This window comes from Tenrec ecaudatus, chromosome 1, assembly GCF_050624435.1.
Source record: "Tenrec ecaudatus isolate mTenEca1 chromosome 1, mTenEca1.hap1, whole genome shotgun sequence".
Taxonomy (NCBI): Eukaryota; Metazoa; Chordata; class Mammalia; order Afrosoricida; family Tenrecidae; genus Tenrec; species Tenrec ecaudatus.
This window is the reverse complement of record NC_134530.1, coordinates 121,164,364-121,190,736: the sequence shown is the minus strand read 5'-3', so window position 1 is coordinate 121,190,736 and position 26,373 is coordinate 121,164,364. Positions and strand designations below refer to the sequence as shown.

General features: G+C 43.4%; 1 protein-coding gene and 1 pseudogene across 1 annotated transcript in view; one reads left to right on the top strand and one right to left on the bottom strand.

The window, feature by feature from the left end:
• The first annotated feature begins 882 nt into the window (after positions 1-882).
• KYAT3 (kynurenine aminotransferase 3) overlaps positions 883-26,373 on the top strand; it is a 75,227-nt gene continuing 49,736 nt past the window's right edge. Inside the window, exons 1-2 of the mRNA XM_075558096.1 lie at positions 883-989; positions 8,147-8,246. Of these exons, the coding sequence (XP_075414211.1) occupies positions 8,148-8,246 (99 nt within the window). The 5' untranslated portion in view covers positions 883-989; position 8,147. The remainder of the gene's footprint in view (positions 990-8,146; positions 8,247-26,373) is intronic.
• Positions 23,489-23,868, bottom strand: LOC142436844 (large ribosomal subunit protein eL33 pseudogene; annotated as a pseudogene).

Below are 26,373 nucleotides of genomic sequence, written 5' to 3'. Positions count from 1 at the left end.
CGCTTTCAGCAACACGCGAGCCACCATAATAAGACAAAACTGACAAACAAGTCTTGCCTGTCATGAGACCCGCTCGGCAGTAGAACCGTCCCTGTGAGTTTGCAAGACTGAAAGTCTCTTGTTTCTCTGCAGAGCAGCTGGTGCTTGCAAACAGCTGACCTTGACGTTAGTAACCACTATGTCACCAGAGCATCTTAGAAACCAAATCATGGTATTTTATTATCACCCAAAACGCCCCGTCTCCAACAGAGCAACTCAAGGTGTTTTTGTTTTTCTTCTTGTCGATTTTATTCTTCATTTTGAAAACCAAAATCAAACACACTGACCTCTTTCTTCTCAAATCTCTCATGCTCAGTTCTCTAATGAAACTTGTTTTACTCTTCGAAGAACTGACGCTCTGGTCTGCTTTATTCTCCCCTTCCTCACGAGTGACAGATACCTTCGCACACTCTTTCCTCCCACCTCACCTTCGGCTTTGCCAGAACCACAACCATACTCTTGCCAGAACCCTTTGTCCCAAGAGGTTGCTTTCGTTGTGTAATTCCACAGCACCCCATCAGGCACGCACATCCAATCCGAGCCCTGGACCGAAACCCTGTACCCAATCTCCGGGCAAATTGCAGTGCCCGCCCCACCCCTTATTCCAACTCTCCTTTAGCTCGACCTCCAGCCCCACCCTCGAGATCCGCCGCTCACGCCTGCTCTTCCCCCGCCTTCCGCCCCCATCCCGGCGCCACAGCCAATCCGCTCTCTGGGGCCAGACTCATAGCCAATCCTCGCTCGCGCCCAGGCCCGCCTCCGCCCTGCCCCCCACGCCGCCTGCCCTCGGTCTGAACTGATTGGAGGGCTGGCGGGTCCTTGCAAGCCAAACCCCACCCCCCTCTCCCGTCAGACACCCCGCCTCCCTCCGGCCGAACCTCTGCCTCCCGGGCTGCAAACCCAGGCCGGCAGACTGCAGCCTAGGGAAGCAAAGCTGTCTGGAGAGCAAGGTGAGAGAGGTGGCGCTGCCGCCCGAGTCCCTGTCCCTGTCCCCGCGCTCCGAGCGCAGACTGGGAGTCTGCTCCGAGGGCTGGGAGCTCGTGGGAGCCGCGCGTCTGGGGCTGGGAGGGACCAGTGGGGCTGTTTCTCCCTCCGAGCCCCGAAACGTGGGCCTTGGCAGACTGCTGGGGGCCTAGGGAATGGCAGAAGGGTCCCGCCTGACACTTACACAATTCCCTCTGGAGAAGGCACGGCGCTGGACCCCACCCTTGATTCTGAGATTTAGAAAGCCGTCTGAGTGTTAACACCGACTCCACTTCATCCATAACAAAGCAAGCAATGGCTGGATTTTTGCCATTTAAATTATCTGGCTGAAATCCAAAGTTTAAAATAAGAATTTGGGGCATATGAAACCCAGGATTGATGAACCTATAGGGGCAGCAAATAGAAAAAGGTGTCTGAGGGGAGGCAGGGATGCAGTGGTGGTGTGGGAGGAAAAGGGCCCAGGTCGAGACGATGTCAAGGAGCCAACGAAGAAAAAGAATGTTTGGAAACGGATTGTGGTAACAATTATACAGAGCTACTTAATGTGATTGAAATATGGAGTGATACATGTATTGACTTCCAATTAATAAAAAAAGAAAGAAGGAAGGAAAAGAAAAAAGGAAATCAGCCCAGTGGGTCCTTGAGAGAACGAACAGCGCGCTAGGAGACTGCTGCCTAAATGGGCTCCTGGGCTGATTGATACTTGAGTTAGTTAATTCCAAGTTTGCTCACTCAAGGATGCAGCTCGTTCTAGATCCAAAAGGTCAGCAGGACAAAACCACCACCCCCCTCCAGGAGAGAGAGACAGGACTCTGCTCCCATCAGAGTCACAGTCTCAGAAACTCAGGGCTCAGTGCTACCCTGTCACATAGGATCACTGTCAGTTGGCATTGACTCGATGGCAGTGTTAATGTATTCTTATTTTTAATGATGGGTGGAGAGGTAAGAAGACAATGAAAGACTATAGTAACTCAAAACAGAAGCAAAGGCAGGGGAAGGGATTGGTAAGAGGGGTGTAATACTTCAGAGAGTTTTTAAAAGGAAAATATCAAATTCCTTCCAGATTTAAAAATACGAAAGGCAGAAAGCAATAGCGGCATCTCTGGGGTCCTGACTACAAAGGTCAGAGGGACTATCCTTTTATAAGAGGGTCAGTTCCCTAGTATAAGACTGCAAGGTAGTCAGTCATCGAACATGGCCATATTCAGCCATAGTCCCCTGTGTGATGTATTGTAAACTCTAGCTTCTGCGCCTGTGGTTATGATCCCGTTTGGGAGGCAGTTGTGGCATAGTGGCTAAGTGCGGGGTGTCTAACCGCAAGGCTGGCATTTCAAAATCACCGACAGGTAGTTTGGAGAAAGATAAGACTTACTACTTGTGCAAAGAGTTAGTGTTGGAAGCCCACAGGGGCAGTTCTACCCTGCTCTATAGGGTCACTAAGTGTCAGCATCAGCTTGGCAGTGGGAGTCTCCATTACAGGATTAAAGTGGGATGTATTCTGAGTCTGCACCTTACTAGAGGGAGTGACTCGTCACTCAAGAAAATGGCATGGCTGAAGGCAAAATACTTCATGAGAGACCATTATCAGTGGTCAGAGGATGATCTCCATGGGAGAGCTGGAGGGAAAGGATGGAGAAGTAATAGTCTGACTATATAAAACGGTATAAGAAAGGCGTAGCTGGGTCATATATGAACAACTAGACTATGCTGAAGAATATAGAACCGATATGTTTGTTCAAAATATGAACCCAACAAAATTTTAGTTCATCTGAGGTACCTCACTCCCACGGAGTCATTCCAACTCATGAGAGAGGACAGTGAGGAACTGCCCCCTGTGAGTTGCTGAGACTGCAACTTTTCCCGGGAGTGGAAAGCCTCATCTTTCTACCAAGGAGCTGCTGGTGGTTTCCAATTGGCGACCTTGCAGTTAGCAGCTGAATGAGTAGCCACTATGCCCTCATGGCTCCTTCAACTGAGGGAATAATTCTCTGAGAACCTAAATTAATTGATTATGATCTAGCTCTTCCACAGCTAGACACAGGCTGAACTTTAGAACATGGATGGAAAATGAAGAGTTGGGTCAGGTCTATCTACTGGTGTTCTGTAGATAATGTTTGTAGAAGATAGATTCCAGGAGACGGGTGTGGGAATTAGACTTTAGGAATGTCTAAATGAAAAAAGGTGGACTGAATGAGTGTCTACTCCCTGGGTGACACAGATGGTTAAGTGTTCAACTATGAGCCAAAAAGGTGGAGGTTCAAACCCTCCATGCGACACCTGGAAAGATACGCATGGGATCTGTTTCCAGAAGGTCACCACCTTGTAAACCCTGGAAGTTGAACACCTTGAAGAAGGTCACAGCTTTCTGCTTCTATAAAGCAGCTGCTCTCGGCACACCTGGGGTTTCTGGATCGGCACACCTGGGGTTTCTGGATCAGGAGTCTTCAGGATTGACTGATTGACACCTGTCATCTCTTAGAAGAAGGTGGGTCACTTGGTCCTCATGTCCAGAGGACAAGGCTCACTGGGTCTGGGGTGAGATCTCCTCAGAGTTTCAGTCTTTGCTCAGGGAGACTAGACAGTGACATATAAGAATACATTCTGAGATGCCTTCTAAACAAATCAACTTACTCATTTATTTTGAAAATAGAAGAACTGAGGCTTAATGAGAGGCAATGACTTATCACTATTTTTTTTCATATCAAGAATGAGGATTGGATTAAGATTCCCTGACTCTTAGCCCTGGTCGCCCTGTTGGTCTTCCGTTTGTCTCCTTTTACAGAACTCACTTTGCCTGTACTTTGCTGACATGCTTAGAAGTCCTGGTGGCCAGTGATTAAGACTTTCAGTTGCTCGCCAGATTGTTAGTGGCCCGAACCTCCTAGCCACTCATCCGGAGAAATATGTGACAGTCTGTTCTGGAAAGTTAAAACAAAACAAAACATCCTCAGTGCCATCCAGTGGATGCTGACCCATAGCGACCCCATAGGACAGGCGAGAATTGCCCCGTGAGTTTCGGAGACTGCAACTCTTTACTGGAGTTGAAAGCCCAGGCTTTCTTCCAAGGAGTGGCTGGTGGTTATAAACTGCTGGCTTTTCGGATCACTACCCAATGCGTAACCACTGTGCCACCAGCACTCCGACTGGAACATTTAAAGCATTGAAAATCCTTGGAGGCAAGTTTGGTTTTGCATTTTCATACTTACAAATCAATCTGAACTTTAAAATGGACACTAATTTCCTGGGGAAAAAGTCTTAAACCAAAGAATTCCATGCTAGTGAACATTGTTTAACATAGTTTTTGATTGGTAATACTGTACCTATAGCTACAGTATCCCTACAGCTAATCTGGGTAATATGTTATTTCTGAATAGAATAATTAATAATACATAGAAAAGTCCGGTTTAAAACAGCCTGATTCTTAACTTGGACAACATAAAACATAGGGGTTATTTCCTTGATAACAGGAATCAGTAGCTCATGTGACCCACTTAAATCATTTCTAAAACCATATCAGTCATGTATTCAATAAATGCCTACTATATGCTAGGGAAGGTGGGGTGAATCTGCACACCAGCTCCCTGCTCCTGGAGCTTACATTAGGAATAACCAAACATGTGAATTAATGACCAGCCAAACAAACAAATCAAAACCGCGGAGTGGTGATGTGATGTGGAGTAGTGAACAGGATGTTATGAATTGTGATTATGATTAGTGGAGGCCATTCAAGGGGCTTTCAGCTACGCCGAGATTTTGACAAGATCAGAATTTTATATTGCATTTTAAAATAAATATATATTATTTTTCACAGATTATGGTTTCTGTTGTCTTAGTTTCTTGGTAACCTCTTTCAAAAGATTCATAGTGGCCCCTTGGAATGCAGAAAGTGGGCCTCTTTTTCTGTGTACGTTTTGATGTACTGTTGGAGACAAAATGTATCAGCTGATGCCACAGGCATTCTCAGTAAAACCTGAGGAGAGGCCTCGGTTTGCCGAATGCTTTCAGAAAGCTGCGTTTTCTGTGTACTTTAAGTGGCAGTATAAATAAAGGAATTTCTTATTTCCTTGACCTCCCTATATTTACCAACACCTAATAACAAATTTCTAACAGGTAGGGAAGCAATTCAGCATCTGTGTTCCTTATGTCACTGTAACCTGTTGAAATGGCTTGCTAGCTATGTGTGAAGTTGTTGAAGGAAGTATCATTTGAGAAAATAAGTAAGATTGACACATATGTTCTTTATCAAGGAATTGTTATCATCCTCCTTGGCAAACCGCATTCTAAAGAACCTGTTTCTGACAACACTCGTTTCCGGCTGTTACAGGTTGTGCTTTTACTGGTGAGCTTCTCTAGGTGATTCTGAACTTTGAGTAATCCTGAATCGAAATGTTCTGGCTTTTCTTCGGCCGCTAGAAAATTGAACTCTTACTTACTATAAATAATACTCTTGACTATTTTGAATCCAAAATATTCTATGTGGTAGTTACATAATCTGGTGTCAGTGTGAGGATTAGGAGTGTAGAGGTAAAGCGACCATCTAGCTCAGAAGCAACAAAGCCCACAAGGAAGAAGCACACCGGCCTGTGAAATCACGAGGTGTCGAAGGGATCGGGTACCAGGCATCATCAGAACAAAAGATCATATCATTGTAGATGAGCGGGAGTGCTGAGTGGGGACCCAAAGCCCACCTGTAGGCAATTGGACATCCCCTTACAGAAGGGTCATGGGGAGGAGATGAGTCAGTCAGGGTGCGATGTAGCAATGATGAAACATACAACTTTCCTCTAGTTCCTAAATGCTTCCTCCCCACCTACTATCATGATCCCAATTCTACCGTACAAATATGACTAGACCAGAGGATGTACACTGGTACAGATAGGAGGTGAAAGCGGAATCCAGGGCGGATGACTCCTTTAGGACCACTGGTGAGAGTGGCGATACCAGGAGGGTGTAGGGAGGGTGGGGTGGAAAGGGGAAACCAATTACAAGGATCTACATGTAACCTCCTCCCTGCGGGATGGACAACAAAAAAATGGGTGAAGGGAGACGTCGGCCGTTGCAAGATATGACAAAATAATAAATTATCAAGGGTTCATGAGAGTGGGGGGAGCGGGGAGGGAGGAGAAAAAGTGAGGAGCTGATGCCAGGGGCTTAAGTAGAGAGCAAATGATGAGGGTAATGAATGTACAAATGTGCTTTACACAATTGATATATGTATGGGTTGTGATAAGAGTTGTATGAGCCCCCTAATAAAATGATTTTTTTTTTAAGTATAGAGGTGGAGTCTAGCCAATGGGGCCTCTGTGTGGGCATGGCCTTCTCCTAAGCATTCTGGTAAATCCTGTATTTCCTCTTTGGAAGCAGGAGTCAGTCTCTCTCTCTCTCTCTCTCTCTCTCTCTCTCTCTCTCTCTCTCTCTCTCTCTCTCTCTCTCTCTCACACACACACACACACACACACACACACACACACACACACACACACACACACACACACACACATGGCTACTCCCTGTGAGACATCCCTGTGGAGAAGACGCATAGAGAGAGGCTGATAGATCCAGACCTCTGGAAGTGGAGACCCCTGCCAGCACTTACAATGACACTGGATCCACAAGACTTCCTATCCACTGGCATGTGATCTTCCTGCATTCAGCGTTATTCGTGTTTTTCTTTTCTTTTTATTTTATTTTTTTAAACATTTTATTAGGGGCTCATACAACTCTTATCACAATCCATACATATACATACATCAATTGTATAAATCACATCTGTACATTTTTCATGAGTCTGAAGAGGACTTTACAGATTGATATGGGACTTATGGGCTAATATCACACTTGTGGATTTGATCTGGACCAGGCTGGAATGTTTTCTCAATATTCAATTGTTCTTGTATAAAAAGCTCTTTCTTACACACATATGAATGTCTCCCTGAATTTGTTTCTCTATTCCACCCAGACTAACATAATCTGTGTTAGGGTACAAAAGAGATCCGAAATATAGTATAAGGAGAACATTTATTACATCTCAAACAGAAAGATGACAAGACAAAGACGCATCGTCTGGATAAGGAGACTGTTAGCATGAGTTCATAATGGCACCTACGGGTTTCCTGAGGGGCACGGGCTGTAAAAGGATATGGGAAGGCAAAGGAAACTGCCACAGAAGCATGGCTAGTGACAGCTCAATACATCACAGTGACAGGTCAGACTACAGAAATGGGAAGGAGACTATGACTGGAACACACACTGACTGCTTTAAGTACTTGTGCAGATCAAAGAGGACCGCTTTCAGTGTGGATGACAGCTCAATGTACAGAAAACAATATGATAAACTGAAAGGACTGATTTTGTCGAAGATTTGTTTTTACTTGGAGCCACCATTAGTGCTGTTGAAGGCAGTAGTCAAGAAAATAATTGCGGAAAACAGCTGCACAAGATCTCTTTATAGGTGCTAAAAAGCCAGTATATCACTTTGCAGACTAAGGTGTGTAACCAACCCTGTGGTATTCTCAGTTGCCTCCTATGCATGAGAAACCTGGAATATAGGGAAGACATAAGAATCGATGCAGTTAAATTATGGTGTCTGTGAAAAATATTGATTATAACTTAAGTTTCTAAACTTATTTGGCCTACTGATCCCTCTTCAGAAAAAGAAAATTGCTCAGTCCCGTCCCCCACCCCACCCCCTGGCAATGGAAAACTTTTGTTGTGCTGTAGCCAATGACCCAGGATAAAATGTAGGTATCCAGTTTTGCACTCCCCAGGGGGCAGTATCTCTCATTTTGGGAAACAGATTATCACATGCACTGCTAGAAGAATAAAACATATCTGTGTTGGGAAAAGTACAGCCAAAGACATGAGGCATCACCAGGCCCCCGGAAAGGACTTCATACATGGTAACACATAGGTCAGTGAAAGAGAAAGCTCCTCGCAGGGATGGATTGACACAGCGCCTGCAACAATGGGCACGCACGTTTCAATGATTATGAGGATGGCACCGGATAGGGCAGTGTCTTGTTCGGTGGTACATGGGTCGCTATGAGCTGGAATCAACTTGACAGCATCTAACAACATGTCATGATTTTGCATGTGTTTACTCATTATTCAATTTTCCTTTAAGCATGTTTTTGAGCCTGAGGAGCTTCGGCTTGCTGGGCAGAAGAGCAACATTCCTGAGGACTATTTGTTCATCAAACATATGTGGATGCTCTTCTTCTGCTGTAAGTATAGCCGATCATTTACGGGGGGGGGATACATATTCTGAACTGTCCCCCCAAATATGCATTCTTTCTTACTCTTTTTTCGTTTTCATATTTCTCCCTTTATTATCAGAACTAGCCTCTGCTTGGAAAGTAAGCACGAAAGACGGCTCACACCGCGTCATGACATTATTACTTAAAGGCACAAGTGGGCAGGGGTGAGGGTGGGGTTAAAATAGGCAGTGAGAGAGTTAGCCACCAGTTCTCCGAAGGCTGGACCCCAGCAGTCAGCTCTAAAAGAAGAACTAAGGTGTAAATATTGAGAGAATCATACTTAAAAAGAGGTGGGTACCAGGCGCGAGGGCCGAGCAGCATCAATTCCCTGTGGACCAAATCCACACTCTGTCCTGAGCCCACTGCCGTCCCCGGAGGCTTCCTGGGTCAGTCATTCGTGCCCACAGCTGGCTGGGAGACCTCTAGGTCCCACTGCTTGAGAGTTGCCTTCAACACCTAAAGGTGTCTCTGCCCTCCCGGAGGCTGAGCTCAGGCCAGCGCCGGCTTCCCGCTGTGGTCACAGAGATGTGAGTTGCCCCTCCTTTCTCTGGCACAGAATATGTCCCACACTGACTTGAAGCATAGTCTGTGAATTCAGCCACTGATCGGAAGAAAGCAGCAAGGGTTAGGAAGCCCTCTGCCTCTCTGCTGGGAGAAGACACCAAGGCTCGACTGTTGGCTGGCTTGCCAGTCCGGACCTCTCCGAGGCACGAACACTCAAACTGCTTGGGGGGTGGGGGGGCTCCAGTGAATGCCAGGTCACTGCTCTCCTCTTGGCGTCCACCCACACTTCTTGACCCAGCCTGGCCAAACACTGCAGACCACGTCAGTCCAGCCCAGTCGGCGCCATGACTGCCAGACAGTTCTCCATGGCACCCCAGGCGGGTGTGGGTGCGTGTGCACGCACGCGCACACACACGTTGCTGCAACCCTGCTCCAGCTCAGGGTCGGGCGCCCACTACGCTGGGCTCCACCTCGAGTGCGCATGCTCCAATGCTTTTCTTCCAGGTTCTTGTCATAAGTAGCTTATTGGAATGAGTCTTTCTATTAATAAATTGAAAGTATCCCTGACACTGGTGAGGACTGACATTCCTGAACAAATGCCTGCCTGTCTGTGGATTGTGTTGGGTGTTAACGAATTCATCACCTTTTTTCACCTTCACAAGGCCCTTCAAGTTATGTGTTATATCAAGTTATAGCTCTCTTAAATAAAAAGGCTTACTAACTTGCCCAAGGCTGCATGTCTTCTAAGTTCTTAGGTGCCATTGGGTTGATTCCAAATCACAGTGTTGCCAGATAACAGAACAGAACTGCCCCTAAGAGTTTTCTAGGCTGTAATCTGTATAGTAACAGCTTTCTTGGTCTTGTGGTGGAATTGAACTGTTAAACTCACAGTACTGAGTGTTTAACTCTTGCGCCACCACCGTTCTTTGATTAAGTGGAATAACCACAATGCCAAACACACTTCTGCCTCTCTATGGCACTCTAAAAGATATTATTACTGATTAAATGTGCCAGCTCTGTGATTTCAAGTTTATAACAAATAGAGCAGATTGAAGAACAGGTTTAAGTGACATCATGGAAAAGGAAACAAACTCAGAATGTAAATCATACCATAGGATAACTGACCCGTATCTTCAACAAGTCGATGACATGGAAGAAGAGTGGGAGACTTTGCAGAGACTGCTCTGGGACTTAAGAACACAGCACCCGAATACAATGTTCAGCTCTCATAAAAAGAAATGTGTAAAGGCAATCAGAAATATTATTATGGATTGGATATTAGATGATACCAAGGAGCTATTGTTAATTAGATATGATAATGACATTGCAGTAATTTAAGAAAATGCTCACTTTATTTTAGGGAAATGATGTGTTAGGCAGAGTTGACCAGAGAAACAAATCCAGTGACACTCATAAGAAAGAGCTTTATATCAAGAAGTAATTGTATATCAAGAAAGCATCCCAGCCCAGTCCAACTTCATAAGTCCGATACTAGTCCATAAGTCACTCTTCAGACTCACATAGCCACATGCAATGATGCAGAATTCAGGAAGATCACAGGCTGGTGGGTGCAAAGTCCTGTGGTTCCAAGTTTGGTGGAAGCATGATAGGGCTTTGACAGCCCTCGTGGTGGCCAGGAAGTAGGAAAGTGAAGGGGAGAGAGACTGAGAGGGTGGACCCTAGAGTCCCCACTTATAAGAAGGCTGTACTCCCAAGGACATAGCATCAGGCTGTGACCTGATTAATAGGTTTAACTCCACCCCTAGCCAGAAGTGTCGAGCTGATAAAATTATCTTACTGCCACATATGTGAAATATGTAAAGGTGAAATTACTTGAGGACTGGAATTAGCTTTAAAATTACTCAACACTTAAAAAAGAGAAAGATGGAGCAAATTTTGGCAATACCTTTTTTTCCCCATCATTTCATTGTGACCTCTTACAGACACCATACATACAGACACCATAAAATACAGACACCATAACATACAGACACCATAACATACAGACACCATAACATACAGACACCATAACATACAGACACCATAACATACAGACACCATACATGCAGACACCATAACATACAGACACCATAACATTCCACAGTTCAATCACATCAAGAAGTTGTGACCACAATTGGTTTCAAAACGTTTTCTCTCTCTTGACCTCCTTGATGTCAGCTCTAGTTTATCCCTCCCTCCCCCAACCCACTCCCAAGGAACCCTTATTTAGATATTTATTTGTATATTTCTTTATGCCGTGTCTTACACCATCCACTAGATCCATTCACATCAATTCTGTTGTTCACTCCCCTCAAGTAAGGTTGTATAATCATCCATGTTATCAGTTTTCCCCCACCTTCACCCCACTTCCAATGCCTTCCGAGCTGTATTTCTGATGTTTGGGGTTGGAAGGGGATGTGAAGGTGGGCAGTTTGACCACCTTGCTGCCATCTGCTGAGGATGGTCTTGGAGACTGACTCAGCTCGGTGTCCACAGCCAGGAGAAGACAAGAAGAGCTCTGCTCCGGATCTCTGCCCTGCTTCAGATCCCTGGCCTGCTTTAGATCTCCGACCTGCTTCAGATCCCCGCCTAACAGTCACATTCTCCTGACTTTTCAATCTTCAGTCCTGCACTGTCCTCCATCTTGGGTCCGTCAGTGCGAGCTCACTGAACCTTGCCTTTATCATTTCCTGTTTTGATAGAAAACTGACACTTTGCTACAGAGCGCCAGGTGGAGAGATCATCCAGGCTGGGGCAGCAGCAGGCACGCAGCCATGTCCCTAGACAATACCTTTTTTATGAACAATTTTATTGGCTATAATGTACATACAAGTCATATTATGCAGAGTGGTGCACGCACAGGCAGTGCATCGATAGCAATTGCAGAGGAGGGTTCTAGATTAGGCTGAGTCAAACAAGATTGCCACCTTGCAGGTCAAACGTGGTAGAATGTTGGCCATTTCATAAATGTTGGCCGTTTCATAAGGCTCAACCTAATTTTTATATCTTTATTTTTTAAATATATATAAAAACTGTTATAAAAGTCATTACCAATGTCTCTCTCTATATATAGATACTAAGATTCTTGAATGTCTTGAATTCTATTTTTCTTCATTATTACCATCTTGTGAATCGTTTTTCAAACCATCTTCTACACATAGACGTTGGGTGAGACCAAGGAAGTGAATGAGCTCACCTGGGGGCACAATCATATGAAACCTGAACAGTAAACTAAGGGTGCTTGTGTACAGAATTATCATCTGGGGAGATTTTAATTTTAGATTAGACTTGTCCAGGACCCCTCTTAAGAGATTCAGATTCCATAGTCATGGTGTACTTTTTAAAAGTTTCCCAGATGATTCTGACTCCATCCTTAGGTAAGAATCACATTGATGATGCATTTACTCAAACTTGCAGAAAGCTTGGATAAGATTCAGTGCTTTCCATTTTCAGACTGTTCCATCAAGGCAGCTCCTACAGTTTCTCAGAGCGTTCGCAGTCAGTTCTTAGGTGACTTATAAGAGAAAGCAGGAACCCTGAGAGGCACTTTAAAAAATATCAGATGAGCATTTCATTTTACAGAATAGATTGAATGTTCCTATGTGTTCTCTCTAACAATGATGCACATTCCCTAAAGTACAGTGTAAGTTCTCCAGGTGGATCATGGAAACAGTAGCACTTCTGTCCTGTACGAACCCCAAGCTGGCCCAGCCACTCTGAGCAAGGGATGGTGGATGGGCAACAGGAATGTTATCTGCATCATTTGTCATTGGTGTTTATTAAAAATATTTTATTTATGTCCATAATTTGAAAGACATAATTTTTTTAATTCTTGCTATGCAGCAAGAAGACAAAAAAAACTCAAGATGAAAATTTCATTTGTTTTATCACCCAGATCATAATGGCTTAGAAATTGAGAGGTACAGTGTATATCACTTTCTGATCCAAGAAAGCCAGAGGGAGAATGGATGGATAGATAAGGTACATGTCTCCAGATATAAACACACAGATGGATAGATGGCTGGAAGGAGAGAAGAAGTAAATTATTTAGTCACTACAATCTACAATTTAGACACAAATAACTTTGTAAGGTTAAACAAGTAAGTACAGCAAAGTTCATGGAAGAATTCCATCATCTCTTCATTTCATCTTTCCCTGAATGTTTTAAGCCTCCTCATAGCTGTTGATTAACTTGGTTAAATAGGGCTCCCCAGCCAGGAAGGATTTGGTCCCATAGAGCACTACCTTCTTCTTTTTCCCAGTTGAGGAGGGCGGCTGTGCTTTGGAATGTATAGTGTGGTTTTGGCGTTGATGTTGACTCTTAGGAGGATTGTGCTTCAGATGGTTGAGCGGCTGACTTTTCTGGAAACACATCAGCGGAGCTTTCTTCTGAGCACTTCCGGGTGGGCCTCCGACTACATAACAGTGTCATCTCTTGTGAGAGTGACTTTCGTTTAAGCTTTTGCTATTCCGATAGCAATTTATTTCCCATTTTCTGCTTTCTCTCAACAATCATCTATTTACAACTTACCCTCAAAATTTCTTACCTAAAAGTACTTTGCAAGTTTAAATAACAGAAGAAGCTCAAAGACAGCATTTATGTTATAGGAACTGAGAAAAAGATCTTTTCCTTTTTCAATCATCATTCCTACTGAAATCATAGCCCTCTGTTGTGATATGAAAATATTATCTATTATACATTTGTTTCATACCCTGTGTCTCCTTATTTCCTTTGGTGTAAAATCCTCTTTGTAGCCAAGAGAATCTTTTCCTCTTAAAATGAACTGTTTTTCTGGCAAGTGCCAACATTATACATTTGTGTTTGTGGATGCGCCTCATTTTGATTACCTGGACCAGACATTTTTATTTTTAACAATGAGAAAACTGAATTTCAGAGAAGCCTGGTAACTTGCCTATTGTCACACAACTAGTAACTTTGATGTTTATTATTAGAAATTTGAATTGGAATGCAGGTTTATCTTGCAGAGAGCTGGGGCCTGAACTGTGCACGCTTGCCCCAGGTCTAGTTTTACATCGCTTCTTGGTACAAGTGTCTCAGTCTCGGATCCAAATATCCAGGAAGAGATGTTCAGATTCGTTTAGTTTCACGTAGTCCAACCCTAACCCAGTTAGTTATGTCTGGGAAGCAGGGGTGAGATTCTATTGTCTAGCCAGGTTCAAGGACATCCTTTCTCTGCTTGATACTTTCAATTTCCTCATATGCATATGAAAGTTGGACATTGACTAAAGAGGACCAATGAAGAATCGGTGTACTTGAATTATAGTGCTGGTGAGGAATATTGAAAGACCATAGACTGCTAGAAAAACAAACAAATGTCTTGAGTCGGGCCTGGAAGGTTTGCTGCATAGTTAATGCTTAGTTTTCCATTGAAGTAAAAGTTCTCTTTCTGCCACAAAATAGTATATTATCTGGCAAAGATAGTCCAAGCTCCCTATTTCATGCACTTGTTTCATCAATAAGGAGCCCTGATGGCATAGCCAGTTCAAAACCACCGGCCACCCCACAGGAGAAAGATGAGGCTCCTTATGAAATGAAGCAACTAAAAGTTTCATTTAAATAGATGCGTCTTTGAGTTAGTGATGATTGGATATTTTTCCTTGCTTTTCAGTCTTCTTTACAGTTCTGTTTCTCAACCATGACAGGCGTTTTTCTTTATTTTCCTCTGCCATCTAGTGGCAAAAAGAAGGTAATTTATCTGTCCGGCCTTGAAGGTACAGTTTGTGACTCTAATTACTCAGGTTAGCACCACACCGGTCCACTTTTAAAAACAAAAACAAAAAAACCTCACTAAGGCCTTTTCTGCTTCAGCAATTTGTCTGTTCAGTAAATTACATATGACAGTAAAATGGGGTCTAGAAATTTTTCACGTTGAGTTCAAGCTCATAAATTTTGGTTAAGGTCATAGGATCTGTAAAAAGCGCCATTACTCCCATAAAGCAAAGACATGTCACCACAATTCAGGGAAAACGAGGTGCTGCCTGTGTGCTGAAAATTGAGATGGTACCTGCGCTCGCGCTCCTTTCAAGATACATGAGTCCGGTGTCAGACTCCCAGGGGAAGACACAGAGGAACTTGGTGATGGCACCGCGGCAGCCATGCTCAGAAATGCAGCTGCCAGCCATCCAGGCAAGTCTGACTCCTAGCAGGTAGACAGGGCGGAGGAGAACGGTCCCTGTGGGTGACCGAGGCTGTACATTTTTTTCTTTCTTTAAGCTTCATTAGCACTTTGTCCACAGGTCATGTAATTCAGTCATACTGAGAAGAGTTGTACAGTTGTCACCATATTCAATTCTAGAACATTTCTTCTTCCTTGTCAGGCTGTGCAGCTTTAAAGCGGGCAGCCTCTTTGTTCTCTCAAGGACTCGTTGTAGTCAGCAGCCCCACATGTGGCCCGCCAGTACTGCTCACTACACTAGCAGGTGCCAAGCCCGTATCCTTCTTGAGAAATAACTTCCGTCTCAGGCACAATGAAACTTTTTGGGGGGTACAGCAAAATATGCTGCCTACAGGAAAGAACGTGTTAATGGACTGTTTCTGTCATCAGTAAGGCTGTCGATCAGTGGTAGGCTGTTGTCAGTTGGTTTGGACAAGGCAAAAGTTATACATAGAGCGTTGACTGGGACTTGGAAGTGGGGATGTCAGTGCCCCTAACCCTCATGTTTTTCAATGTAAACAGTATGTGAGGATAGGTTTTAATAAACGAGTATTCTCAGTATTGCTACTAGGGTTGCAGTTCATGTGTGCGTGGATTTATTCCAAACAAAATATACTCAAATGTGTCTGTGCAGTAAGTGAATGGCTGCCGCTAATCTCTCTCAGGAATGTATGCGTTTCATCTCGTTCAAAAAGAAAAGTCACTGCTAATGACTCTCTAGAACAGGATAGAACTGCTCCTGTGGACTTCCAAGGCTGTAACTTTTTATAGGAGTGGAAAGCTGCTCTTCTCTTCCACAGAACAGCTTGTAGTTTCAAACTGCTGACCTTATAGTTAGCAGCTCAGTGCGTAGGGTGCCTTAAGACAGATCCCATAACCTATGAGCAGATCCATAGCTAGACACACAGGCTGACAGGATGTGGGAGGGGGTGGGAGCTTACCCACAAGTATATCACAGAAGAAAGTTAAACATGGGGATTGACATTTGCTGCAAATAGTCATGGTGGGGATACAAGGGCACAGTCATGACAACGTCTTAGAATCTTCAGTCCTTGGAGGAATGAGTCCCTGGGCTAAGTGATCAGGACCAGAGTCTTGGGAGATGCAGGATCAATTGACATAAGACAGTCTACAAAGCCTCGACCCTTCTGTGATGAGGAGGGACTGGGGTCTTAAAAGCTTGTGTGTGCCTTTCTATGGTACAGTGAGTGGTCTTTCCCTGTCCAGAAAAAGGAAGAGAGAGGAAGAGACACATGGAAGCAATGAGCCCAATGGGCAAGTGGATCACGTGACTCTCAGTTTCCATGGCCCTGTGGTAGTTACATAATCTAGTGTCAATTCAAATTGACACTAGATTATGTAACTACCACAGTTACAATGAGGCCTCTATGTGGGCATGGCCTTCTCCTGAGGATTCTGGGAACTCCGGTATTCCTCTTTAGATACTGGAAGCACACTCTCTGCTCACTCCCTACGAGACATCCCTGTGGAGAGGACACATGGAGAGAGGATGATGGAGCCAGACCTCTGGAGCTGGAGAAGCCACATGGAGACCCTTGCCAGTACTGAGATGCTTACACTGCCACCAGATCCACAAGACTTCCCACCCACTGGCCTGTGCTCTTCCGGCATTCGGCACCACTGCATGTGTTTTGTGAATCTACAGAGGACTTTATGGATTGGTATCGGACTTATAGGTTTGATCTGGACTAGGCTGGTATGTGTTCTCAATATTCAATTGCTCTTACATACAAATGCAATGGTCATTTTAAAAACCAAAGTGGACGTCAGAGGTGACTCTGAAACTTGCTCTTGAACATGAAGTGGTTAAAGCAAATGGGGAAAATGATGGCATTATAAGAGCTGACCAGAGAGTGTCAAAGAGCAGCCCCAGAAGACAAAGTCAAGCACTATTATGAAATATGCCAAGATCTGGAGTTCAAAAACGGAACGGGAAGAAGATGCCAGGATATTTCAAGCTGAAAGAACTGAAGGTAATATTTAAGCCTCAGGTTGCAATATAGAAGGATTCTACGGGCAAAATATTGAATGATGTAGGAAGCGTTCAAAGAAGATGGAAGAAATACTGTGCCAAAAAGTATGAGTCTGAGGCAGCTAAAGATCAACTAAGTAACAACAGTAAAGTCTACTTGATCTCCAGAGTACACCCAAACCTGTCCATTCCTCGCCAGCTTTATCGTCTTTCCCTAGTCCAGACACCAACTGAAGTAACTAACCTAGAACACTCAACCGACTGATGGTGGGCAGATTCCAGCTCATAGCGACCCTGTGAGCTTCCTCTGCCTCACCAACATGGTGTCCGTCCCTAGAGACTGATAGTGTTGGCCAGCTTTTAAAAGGAGAGTGAAGTTACAGGCAATGTCCCAAATGTTCATTAATCCTAATTAATCTCCTTCCTGGAATTAGAACAGATGATTAATTAACACCTCAAAAATTTATGGTACACTGTACTAAAAATATTTGGTGGACATTCAGCCATTTCCAGAGGTAGTGTGTGGTTAAGATCCAGTGGTGCTGAAGGAAGAAGCCCCAGCTGCCCTGAAGGCAGTAGCCAAAAACAAGGCTGCAGAATTGATGGAATATCAATTGGAACATTTCAAACAAGCTGATGTAGCTTTAGAAGTACATGCCAAGAAATTTGGAAAAAACAAAAAATAAAATAAATTTGGAACAACTCGCCGGAAGAGATCTCTACATGTGCCCATTCCAAAGAAAAGTGATCTAGCAAAATGCAGAAAGTATCAAATGATATTATTAATATCATATTCAAGTCAAATTTTGCTAAAGATAATTAAAAAATGGTTGCAGCAGTACACTGATAGGGAGCTGCCAGAAATTCAAGCGATGGATTTAGAAGACAAGGAATGAGGGATGTTGCTGATTTTTTTTAATTCCAAAAGGACAGCCAGAAAGCATTGATGGATTGTAAAGGGGGGGGGGTGATATATATCTTTAAAAGATCATTCTCATTGCAAGGGGAAAAATGGATTTTAAGTGGGCAAAGTGAGACAATGTCATAGGTTCTTATAGGTTACTACGGAGCTCTGGAGACAATGTCATAGGTTCTTATAGGTTACTACGGAGCTCTGGTGGCATTGTGCATTAGGAGATGGACTGCCCCCAAAGTTGGCAGTTCAAGCCCACCAGCAGCTGCAAGGGAGAAAAGTTTACAGTCTTGGAAACCCGATATAGGTTTTCTATGAGTTAGACTCAACTCACTGTCAGTGGATTGGGATTTTACAGTTACTTCAATTAATACTTGGGACTAAGATAAAGGCTATAAAAATGAGGAATGGAGAGATTTGGGCTGTATTTTGGAGATAAACTAGATTTTATTGTCACTCAGTTGATGTTTAGTTGCCCCAGACTCGGGTGTAGAACAGAACAAAACGTTGCCTGGCCCTGTGTCGTCTTCATAACGGTCGGTGTATTTGAGTGTGTTGTTACAGCTATTGTACCAGTAAATTTTATCGAGGGAAACCGTCATTTTCATTGGCCCCTCAGCTTACCAAACATGATGTCCATGCCAAGAGATTGATAACACTTGCTGACTTTTAGGAGGAAGGTCAAGTTAGAGGCAATGCCCAGAACTTCTCATTAATCTTAGTTAATCCATGGGCAACCTGAACAGATTATAAATTAGCACCTTCAAAAATTAAGAAAGGACTTGGGCTGCCTCAAGTAACGTTGGGCCCCTTCTTCAAGTTCCCATAGCCGTCCCCTCCCAGCACAGCGGCCCCTCCTTTAGACCTGCATCAGCCTAGCACTGTGTGCCTTCAATAGTTCTCGGCAGCCTGAAAACGTCCACTAGGCCTGCAGGAGCATGCCCATCTCTGACCAACGGGAATGAGCGCTGACAGTCTTTGCCATGGCCCCCAGATGCAGTTTTACAACCAACCACTTTAGACAGTTGTGACCAATTGATCCATTCGATTATAGGACAAAGCATATTTTTCCCCAGCTTATACATTGCTTCTCTAGTCAGCTCTTCCGTTTGGTTCTCTATTCCAGTGATATAAGTTTGAATTCCATACCTCAAAATGACTGTAGGTAGGATCTCTACTCCACTCCTCCTGTTGATGGATTTGTGTGGGTTGCTATAGCCTGGGATCCCTCCTTCTAAGAGAAACGTCGCCGCTTTCTGTTCTTCAGGGAAATGTTCTTTCCCCCCCCCCCCCCCCCCGTTCCAAACGTGTGTCAACAGTATCTAGTATATTGTTACAGCTATTATCTAGTTCAATGGTTCTCTACTTTCCTAATGCTACGACCCTTTAATACAGTTCTTCATGTTGTGGTGACCCAAACCATAAAATAATTTTCTTTTTCTTTTTTTTAAAACTTTTTATTAGGGGCTCATACAACTCTTATCACAATCCATACATATACATACATCAAGTGTATAAAGCACATCCGTACATTCTTTGCTCTAATCATTTTCTTTTTTTCATAAAATTATTTTCATTGCTACTTCATAACTGAAATTTTGCTACTGTTATGAATCGGGCGACCCCTATGAAAGGGTCATTTGACCCCAAAAGGGGTTGTAACCCACAGGTTGAGAACCGCTGATCTAGAGGCATCAACTGTTTTTAGCTCAGCGAGCATGCCTGGAAGGGGTGTGGGGCGGGGAGGGGGTGGCAGGCTAGGTCTTGTATCACATTAAAAAAGCATAATCCTTTAATCAAGGCTCTGTGTATTTCATAATCTAACTTTCACACTGCTTTTCTCACATCTCTTCATCAGAGCCTTAACAATCATACTAATGTGGCTCTTTGAAAATTGTAGGAAAGGTGCTGGGCCACATCTCTTCCCTAAGATGTTTGAAATTGGAACCAGAGGTAGCAACTCTCCATCCTTCTAGGTCTTTTCTCATTCTTCTGCGAGTTTAGGGAGAGAGGGAGAGGTGGGAGCTGACGCTGGGCCCCCATGAGGCTCCTAGAGTCAATCACCCAGGAGCCTTTGTCTGTCCTGTGGCAGCCCGAGACTTCTAAGCAATCCTCCTTCTGACCTGAAATGTTTCAGACTGAGTTTCTGTCGCATGTAACTGAGATCTGATTAATATATCCTTCTGAGTCTCAAGGCACAAATCCTCCGATCTGTTTGCCGCCATCACATTTTAGCATCAACTCTGCCCTTCCATAACCACCCCAGCATCCAGGTATTGCATGAAGGACGTGTAGCCTAGTCTTTCACTGCTTGTGCTAACTGCTTCTCATGCTGGATTTTGACTGTTTCTGCCTCTCAACATCAGTTGTTCTAGCCTTTCCTTGCTCCTTTTTGTACTTTTAGGCTGCAACTTTGACTACTTTGATAACAAAGACAATCCACAGCACGAGTGGATGGCATAAATATCATCTTGATTTTCCCCGTCTTCTCACTATTTGGGTAAACTTTTCTGTACCTTACCCCATCCCGTATAACTGCAGCTATATTACAGGTAAACCCTACTCACTGCCTCGAGTCATTCTGACTCCTAGCAACCCTATAGGACAAGGCAGAACTGCCCCTGTGGGTTTCCAAGAGTGTAGCACTTGAAGGGGATAGAAAGCCTCATCTTTCTCCTGTGGAGTAGCTGGTGGTTTCAAACTGCTGACCTTGGGGTTAGTAGACTATAATGTAACGCACTGCACCACCAGGTATCTTTATCAAGTGTTGTTGTTGTGGTCAAGTGCCATGGAGTCAGTTGCAACTCGTAGTGACACAGTGTACAACAGCACAAAACACCGCCCTGCCCAAGCCATCTTCACAACTGTTGTGTCTTGCAAGCCACTGTGTCGGCCCATCTTCTCTCTGGGCTTCCTTTATATCACTCCTCCGATACTTCAACAACTGCCTGGGAGAGATCCATTTTTGTACCCATTCCAAAGAAAGGTGACCTAACAGAATGCTTAAATTATCATTCATATCACATGCATTAATATCATTACGTCACATGCAAGGACAATGTTGCTGAAGTTAATTTAACAGTGGTTGCCGCAGTACATTGACAGCTGCCAGAAATTCAGGCCAGATTCAGAAAAGGACTTGGAACAAGGGATATCATTGCTGATATCAGATGGATATTGGCTAAAAGCAGGGAATTCCTGAAATATGTTTATGGAATTTTATTGACTATGGAAAGGCATTCAGCTGTGTGCACCATATAAACAATGGATAGCCTTGAGAAGAAAGGAAATCCTAGAACTCTACACTGCGCTCGTGTGAAACCTGTACGTCGATCAAGAGGCAGTTCTGAGAACAGAACAAGGGCATACTATACAGTTTAAAATCAGGCAAGGTGTGCATCAGGGCATCAGGGTTGTATCCTCTCGTCATACTTGTTCAATCTGTATGATGACCTGGATTAAGTGAAGGAGATTTTTTGGCATCAGGATTAGAGGAAGACTTTTTAATAACCTGCAAGATGCATATGACACAACTGTACTTGCTTAAAGTGCGGAAGACTTGAAAGACTTGCTGATAAAAGTCAAGGACTGTAGCCTTCAGTATTGGATTGCAACTCACAGGAAAGAAGACTGGAATCCTCACAACAGGGTCCTTCAGTAGCATCATAATACATGGATGTAATTCTGCTTGGATCCACAATGACTGCTCATGGAAGCTGCAGGCCAGAGATCAAATGACACATTGCATTGGGTGAATCAGCTGCACAAGACTTTTTAAAAAGTGTTGAAAAACAAGGCTGTCACTTTGAGGACTAAGTTGGGCCTGACTCAAGCCGTGGCATTTTTCGTTGCACTGTGTGCCTGGGAAAGTTGGGCCCATCGGGTAAGGAAGACTGGAGAAGAATTGATATCTATGAACATGGTGCCGACAGAAAATGTTGAAAGGACTGTGGACTGCCAAAAGACCAGCCTATCGAGAAAGGACAGCTGGAGTAGTCCTTAGCGGCAAGGAGGCTGGTGTCCTCTGGACCTGTTGTTAGCAGCGAGCAGCCCCTAGAGAAAGACATACTGCTTGGTAAAGCAGTAGCAAGGCAGTGAAAAAGAGGAAGGTCTTTGGGATTGATAGAGTAGTTACATTGGTGGACAGAAATGTACGCACAACTGTGAGAAAGGCTAGGGACCAGACAGTGCCTCGTTCTGTTGGCCTCTGAGTGGACTCGAGGGCACCGAACAGCATGTCCAAATTACATGAGACGAAGTGCTGCCATCCTCATTTCTAAAGAGCATTTTTGCTGTGTTTCTTGTAGGAGAGAGTGGTTTGTTGTTTCCGTAGGCTGTGGTCATTTCAATATACTTCAGCAGCACCAGAATTCAAATGCATCAATTCTTCATCGGTCTAACCTTATTCATTGTCAACTCTCACATCCATATGAAGCTACTGAAAATACCATGTGAAAATACTATACTTTTTTCACTGCCATTGAGTCAATTCCAACTTTTAGTGACCCTATAGGACGGGGTAGAACTGCTCTTGGGAGTTTCAGAGACTGTAACTCTTTATGGGTTGCAGAATGCTCTGTCTTGCTCCCTCCAACCCGCCGGTGGCTTTGAATTGCTAACGTTGTGTATTGCAGGCCAACAAATAACCACTACGCTACTAGGGCTCCCCAAAATATATGCAATTGAAACTATAATATATTAGGGCCTTGGGGGACTAGATAAGGTTTTTCCTTTCCAAACGTTCCTTTTTCAGCAGCTATGGAGTAAACAAACTGCAAGGTTGACACCTTGTGGCTGATACATAGAACTGCATTTTCAGTTTGAACAAAAAATATAATGCTGTTTATTCTTTCATTAGTACTTTTTTGTTTATAACCTGTAGCAATATAGTATCATCAAAAGATCTCAGATTTTTCACCTGTCTTGGAGTATAAGCTACCTCACAGGGTGAGCTGGTTCAGAAATGATCGAGTGCCCATCCATGTTCCTTTATACACTGAAGTTGCTGTTAGGTGCCGTCAAGTTGGTTTCGACCCAGCAACCCTGTGCACAACAGAGCAAAGCACTGCCCCGTCCCGTGTCACCCTCACCACGGATCCTGGGCTTGAGCTCCTTGTACACTGGGGACTCATCCCAATTCCGCTTAGGATGTCAGATTCATTTTAATATCCTAATGCTGGATCTAGTTAGCCAGTGAAACTTCGCACCCCGTACCAATTCTTGGTGTCTTTGGACATTATGGGGTGTCTTACAGACTTTTGAGACCTACTTCATGGTATTCACAGTTGTTTACCTCTCCTCCCAGCTGGAAACTTCATTGCTCTGCCTCGTGGATGTCAGGTTTCCATTAAATTATTTGGGCTAATAAGGCAAGAGCAGAGGTGATGTGTTACTTCTAAACAGGAGCATTTAACAACTTTCGCCTTCTTCCATGAGCCTGGAATTCTCCCAAAAGAAGCATTTTCTCTAGCCTGTGTCGGAGAGAAAGTGACCCGGAGCAGAACTTTAAGTGATCTTCCACGGAGATAGAGAATGAGAGAGAAATGCTCCTTGACAACGGGGCTTCAAACAGCTCATACAAAAATTCCATTATCTTCTCTTTTTGCATGCATTTTTTAAATGCACAATTTTATTTATTTACTTTTAAGTTTAAATTCTTGAGGGGTACAGCAACACACGGATTCTGTGTCCAATAGCCTTAGCAGGCAGGTTGCTCCGGAATTTGGCCCGAACTATGCCACTGTTTCCATGGGCACGAGTTACCTTTCCCCAGATGACTCTGGTTTTGTTAGGTTTGCCGCCAGGAGTCACTGTGTTGTTCTTTGCTTTGTACCCATAAGCACATCTCTTGCCTTAATAAAAGTCCGTTTCATCTCGGGCATAAGCACCTTCAATTTTAAGAAGAGCTGTGTGCTCCCTCTGGTTCTGTAGACCCCGTTTATAGCCAGCAAAGATGGCCTTGGACCACAGCCTTCCAGACATATTTGCCGTTTTGAAGTCCTGTTCCCAGCAGGCTTCCACAGGCTCCAATATGGCAAGAAAAAAAAAAAGCTTGCATGCATTTTTTTGTAAAGCCTACTTGTGTTGTTTTAAGCCACTCTTATTTCTAGGATCATTTGTTACTGAAGTATAAATTAACATGAACCGATAGACACAAACCAACTAATTCAACAAGCTTCCCAACACTCCCACTTTACTCCTAATGTGAGGGAATCTTTTTTCATTTCATTCTTTCATCAGTTATTTGTCGAGAAGTTTCTATGCTAAGCCCAGTACTCGATGTTGGACACACAGTAAATACACCAGAAAAAGATCTATTGCTGTAGCCCTTATCGTCAAAGAGGAATGGATACAAACAAATAAATAGGAGATCACAATGTAATGTAATAAATGCTATAAAGAGAATCATACTCTTATGTAATAGGAACACATAGGAAAAAGGCCTCATTTGACTTGGGGAATCAGAGGATCTCCGCGTGGAGGAAATAAAGTCTATCCTGAGAATTGGAAGTGGTGGACGGATTAGTCATTAGTGCCCAGAGGAATGCAGTTAATGCAGTTACAGGGAGTGGGGACCAAGATGAGATTGAGTATAAAACATACCTTCTCATCAGGAGCAATATTGTCCCCATGAGGGAGGAAATTGGTGCTTGGTTAGAGGTGAAAAATATTTAAACAATTGTTAACTAGCCCTTCAAAGCTCAATTCCTCCTGGGTGGAGGGGGAACAATCATATCCCTTAGTATTTAATTAGGAGTGGAGGAAATGTAATGAGGATTTTTTAAGTCATTTTATCGGGAGCTCTTATAACATTCCATACATCAATTGTATCAAGCATATTTGTTCATATTCAAAACATTTCCAAAACATTTTCTACTTGAGCCCTTGGTATGAACTCCTCTTTTTTCCCCTCCCTCCCCCACCCGCACACCCTCATGAATCCTTGATCGATTATCTATTGTTCTAAGTATTTTGTATCTTACACTGTCCGTTGTTTCCCTTCACCCACATTTCTGTTTTTCATCCCCTTTCAGGGGTGGAGCTATATCTCCAACCTTGTGATGATTTCCCCTTTTTCCCCATTCCCCCTCCCTGACCATCCCCTACCCTCATGATATTGCTACTCCCACTACTGTTCCTGAGGAGTTTATCTGTCCTGAATTCCATGTGTCAAGAGCTCTTATCTGTACCAATATGTGGTGAAACAAAGATTGAGACACATTAGTACAGAAAGACCATGTAGGCAGAGATCATATAGGAAACTGTAAAGATGAAAGAATATTTAAGATAGAATTGGAGGGAGACCAAGTAGGACAAGAAGTAAGAAAAGAGACTTTTCTAAACAAATTATGCATAAAATTAAGTCTGAAAATGCAACAGGGCCTATAATTATCTAAATAATTAAATGTTTGAATAAATCACATAAATAAATAAACAAATAGCCTAACTCATATTTAATGTAAAATTGAAGTGTGTGTGTAAATCATCTCTTGTAGACCCGGCGCATTTTTGTGTCATCTGTACTTGCCATTGGAGTCACATACTAAACAGATCATTAAGACTTAGTTTTGAGTTTTCTAGAGATAGCAAAGGATGCTTCTTAAAATCTCTCTCTCTCTCTCTCTCTCTCTCTCTCTCTCTCTCTCTCTCTCTCCCATGCTGCAACTTTTTGGTTTTGTCAATGCAGTCTGTAGAACAGCAGCACCATCAGGTGGGGACTTAATCATCATGCCATTCTGGAAGGCAATCTGATCTCCAGAGAAATTGTACATGATTTACTGCACCGGAGTTTCCAAGATTAAAAATGAGAGAATAAAAAGATACTTTTTGGGGCCCTATTATTGGGAACAGAATGAGAACAATGATCTGGTGAATAACCATTATCTTCCTACTAGATTGAATTTAAATTACTTTAATATTCTATTAGAAAATTCTGCCAATCATCCCCACCCCACCCGCTTGTTAACAATGAACTCAAGCCTAATTCAATACTTTTGAGAGGAAGTATAAACTTAATTTTGGAAGTTAAAAAACTAAAAATTTTTATATTGTATGCTATGATGTTAAGATAGGCAATAGCAATAATTTTAGCTTCATTTTTCAATTAATTTCTTAACCATAGCCCTCGTTTGCTTGGTGTAAGTAGATTCGATCTACATTTCTAATATACTTCTAGGAAGCTATATTGCAATGCTATTTTTATGAAGTCTTATCATGGAAGGCACAAAGTAAGGTAGTAGTTTAGAGTTATGGGTATTAGGGAACACTGTCTGGATTTAAATTGTGGTTGGACCTGTTTGGGTTTGATGTTACTTGCTTTCCAAACTTGAGCAAATATAAAAAAATTACAATCTTAATCCCTCTTTACCTCCATTTCCTCATGAGTAAATATGTGGATAGTAAACAAGTCACGAAGGGGGAAGTACAGTGTGGAGACCCGAGGCCCAAATGTCGACCACTGGAGATCCCCTGATAGAGGGGTTTAGGAGAGGAGATGGGTCAGTCAGG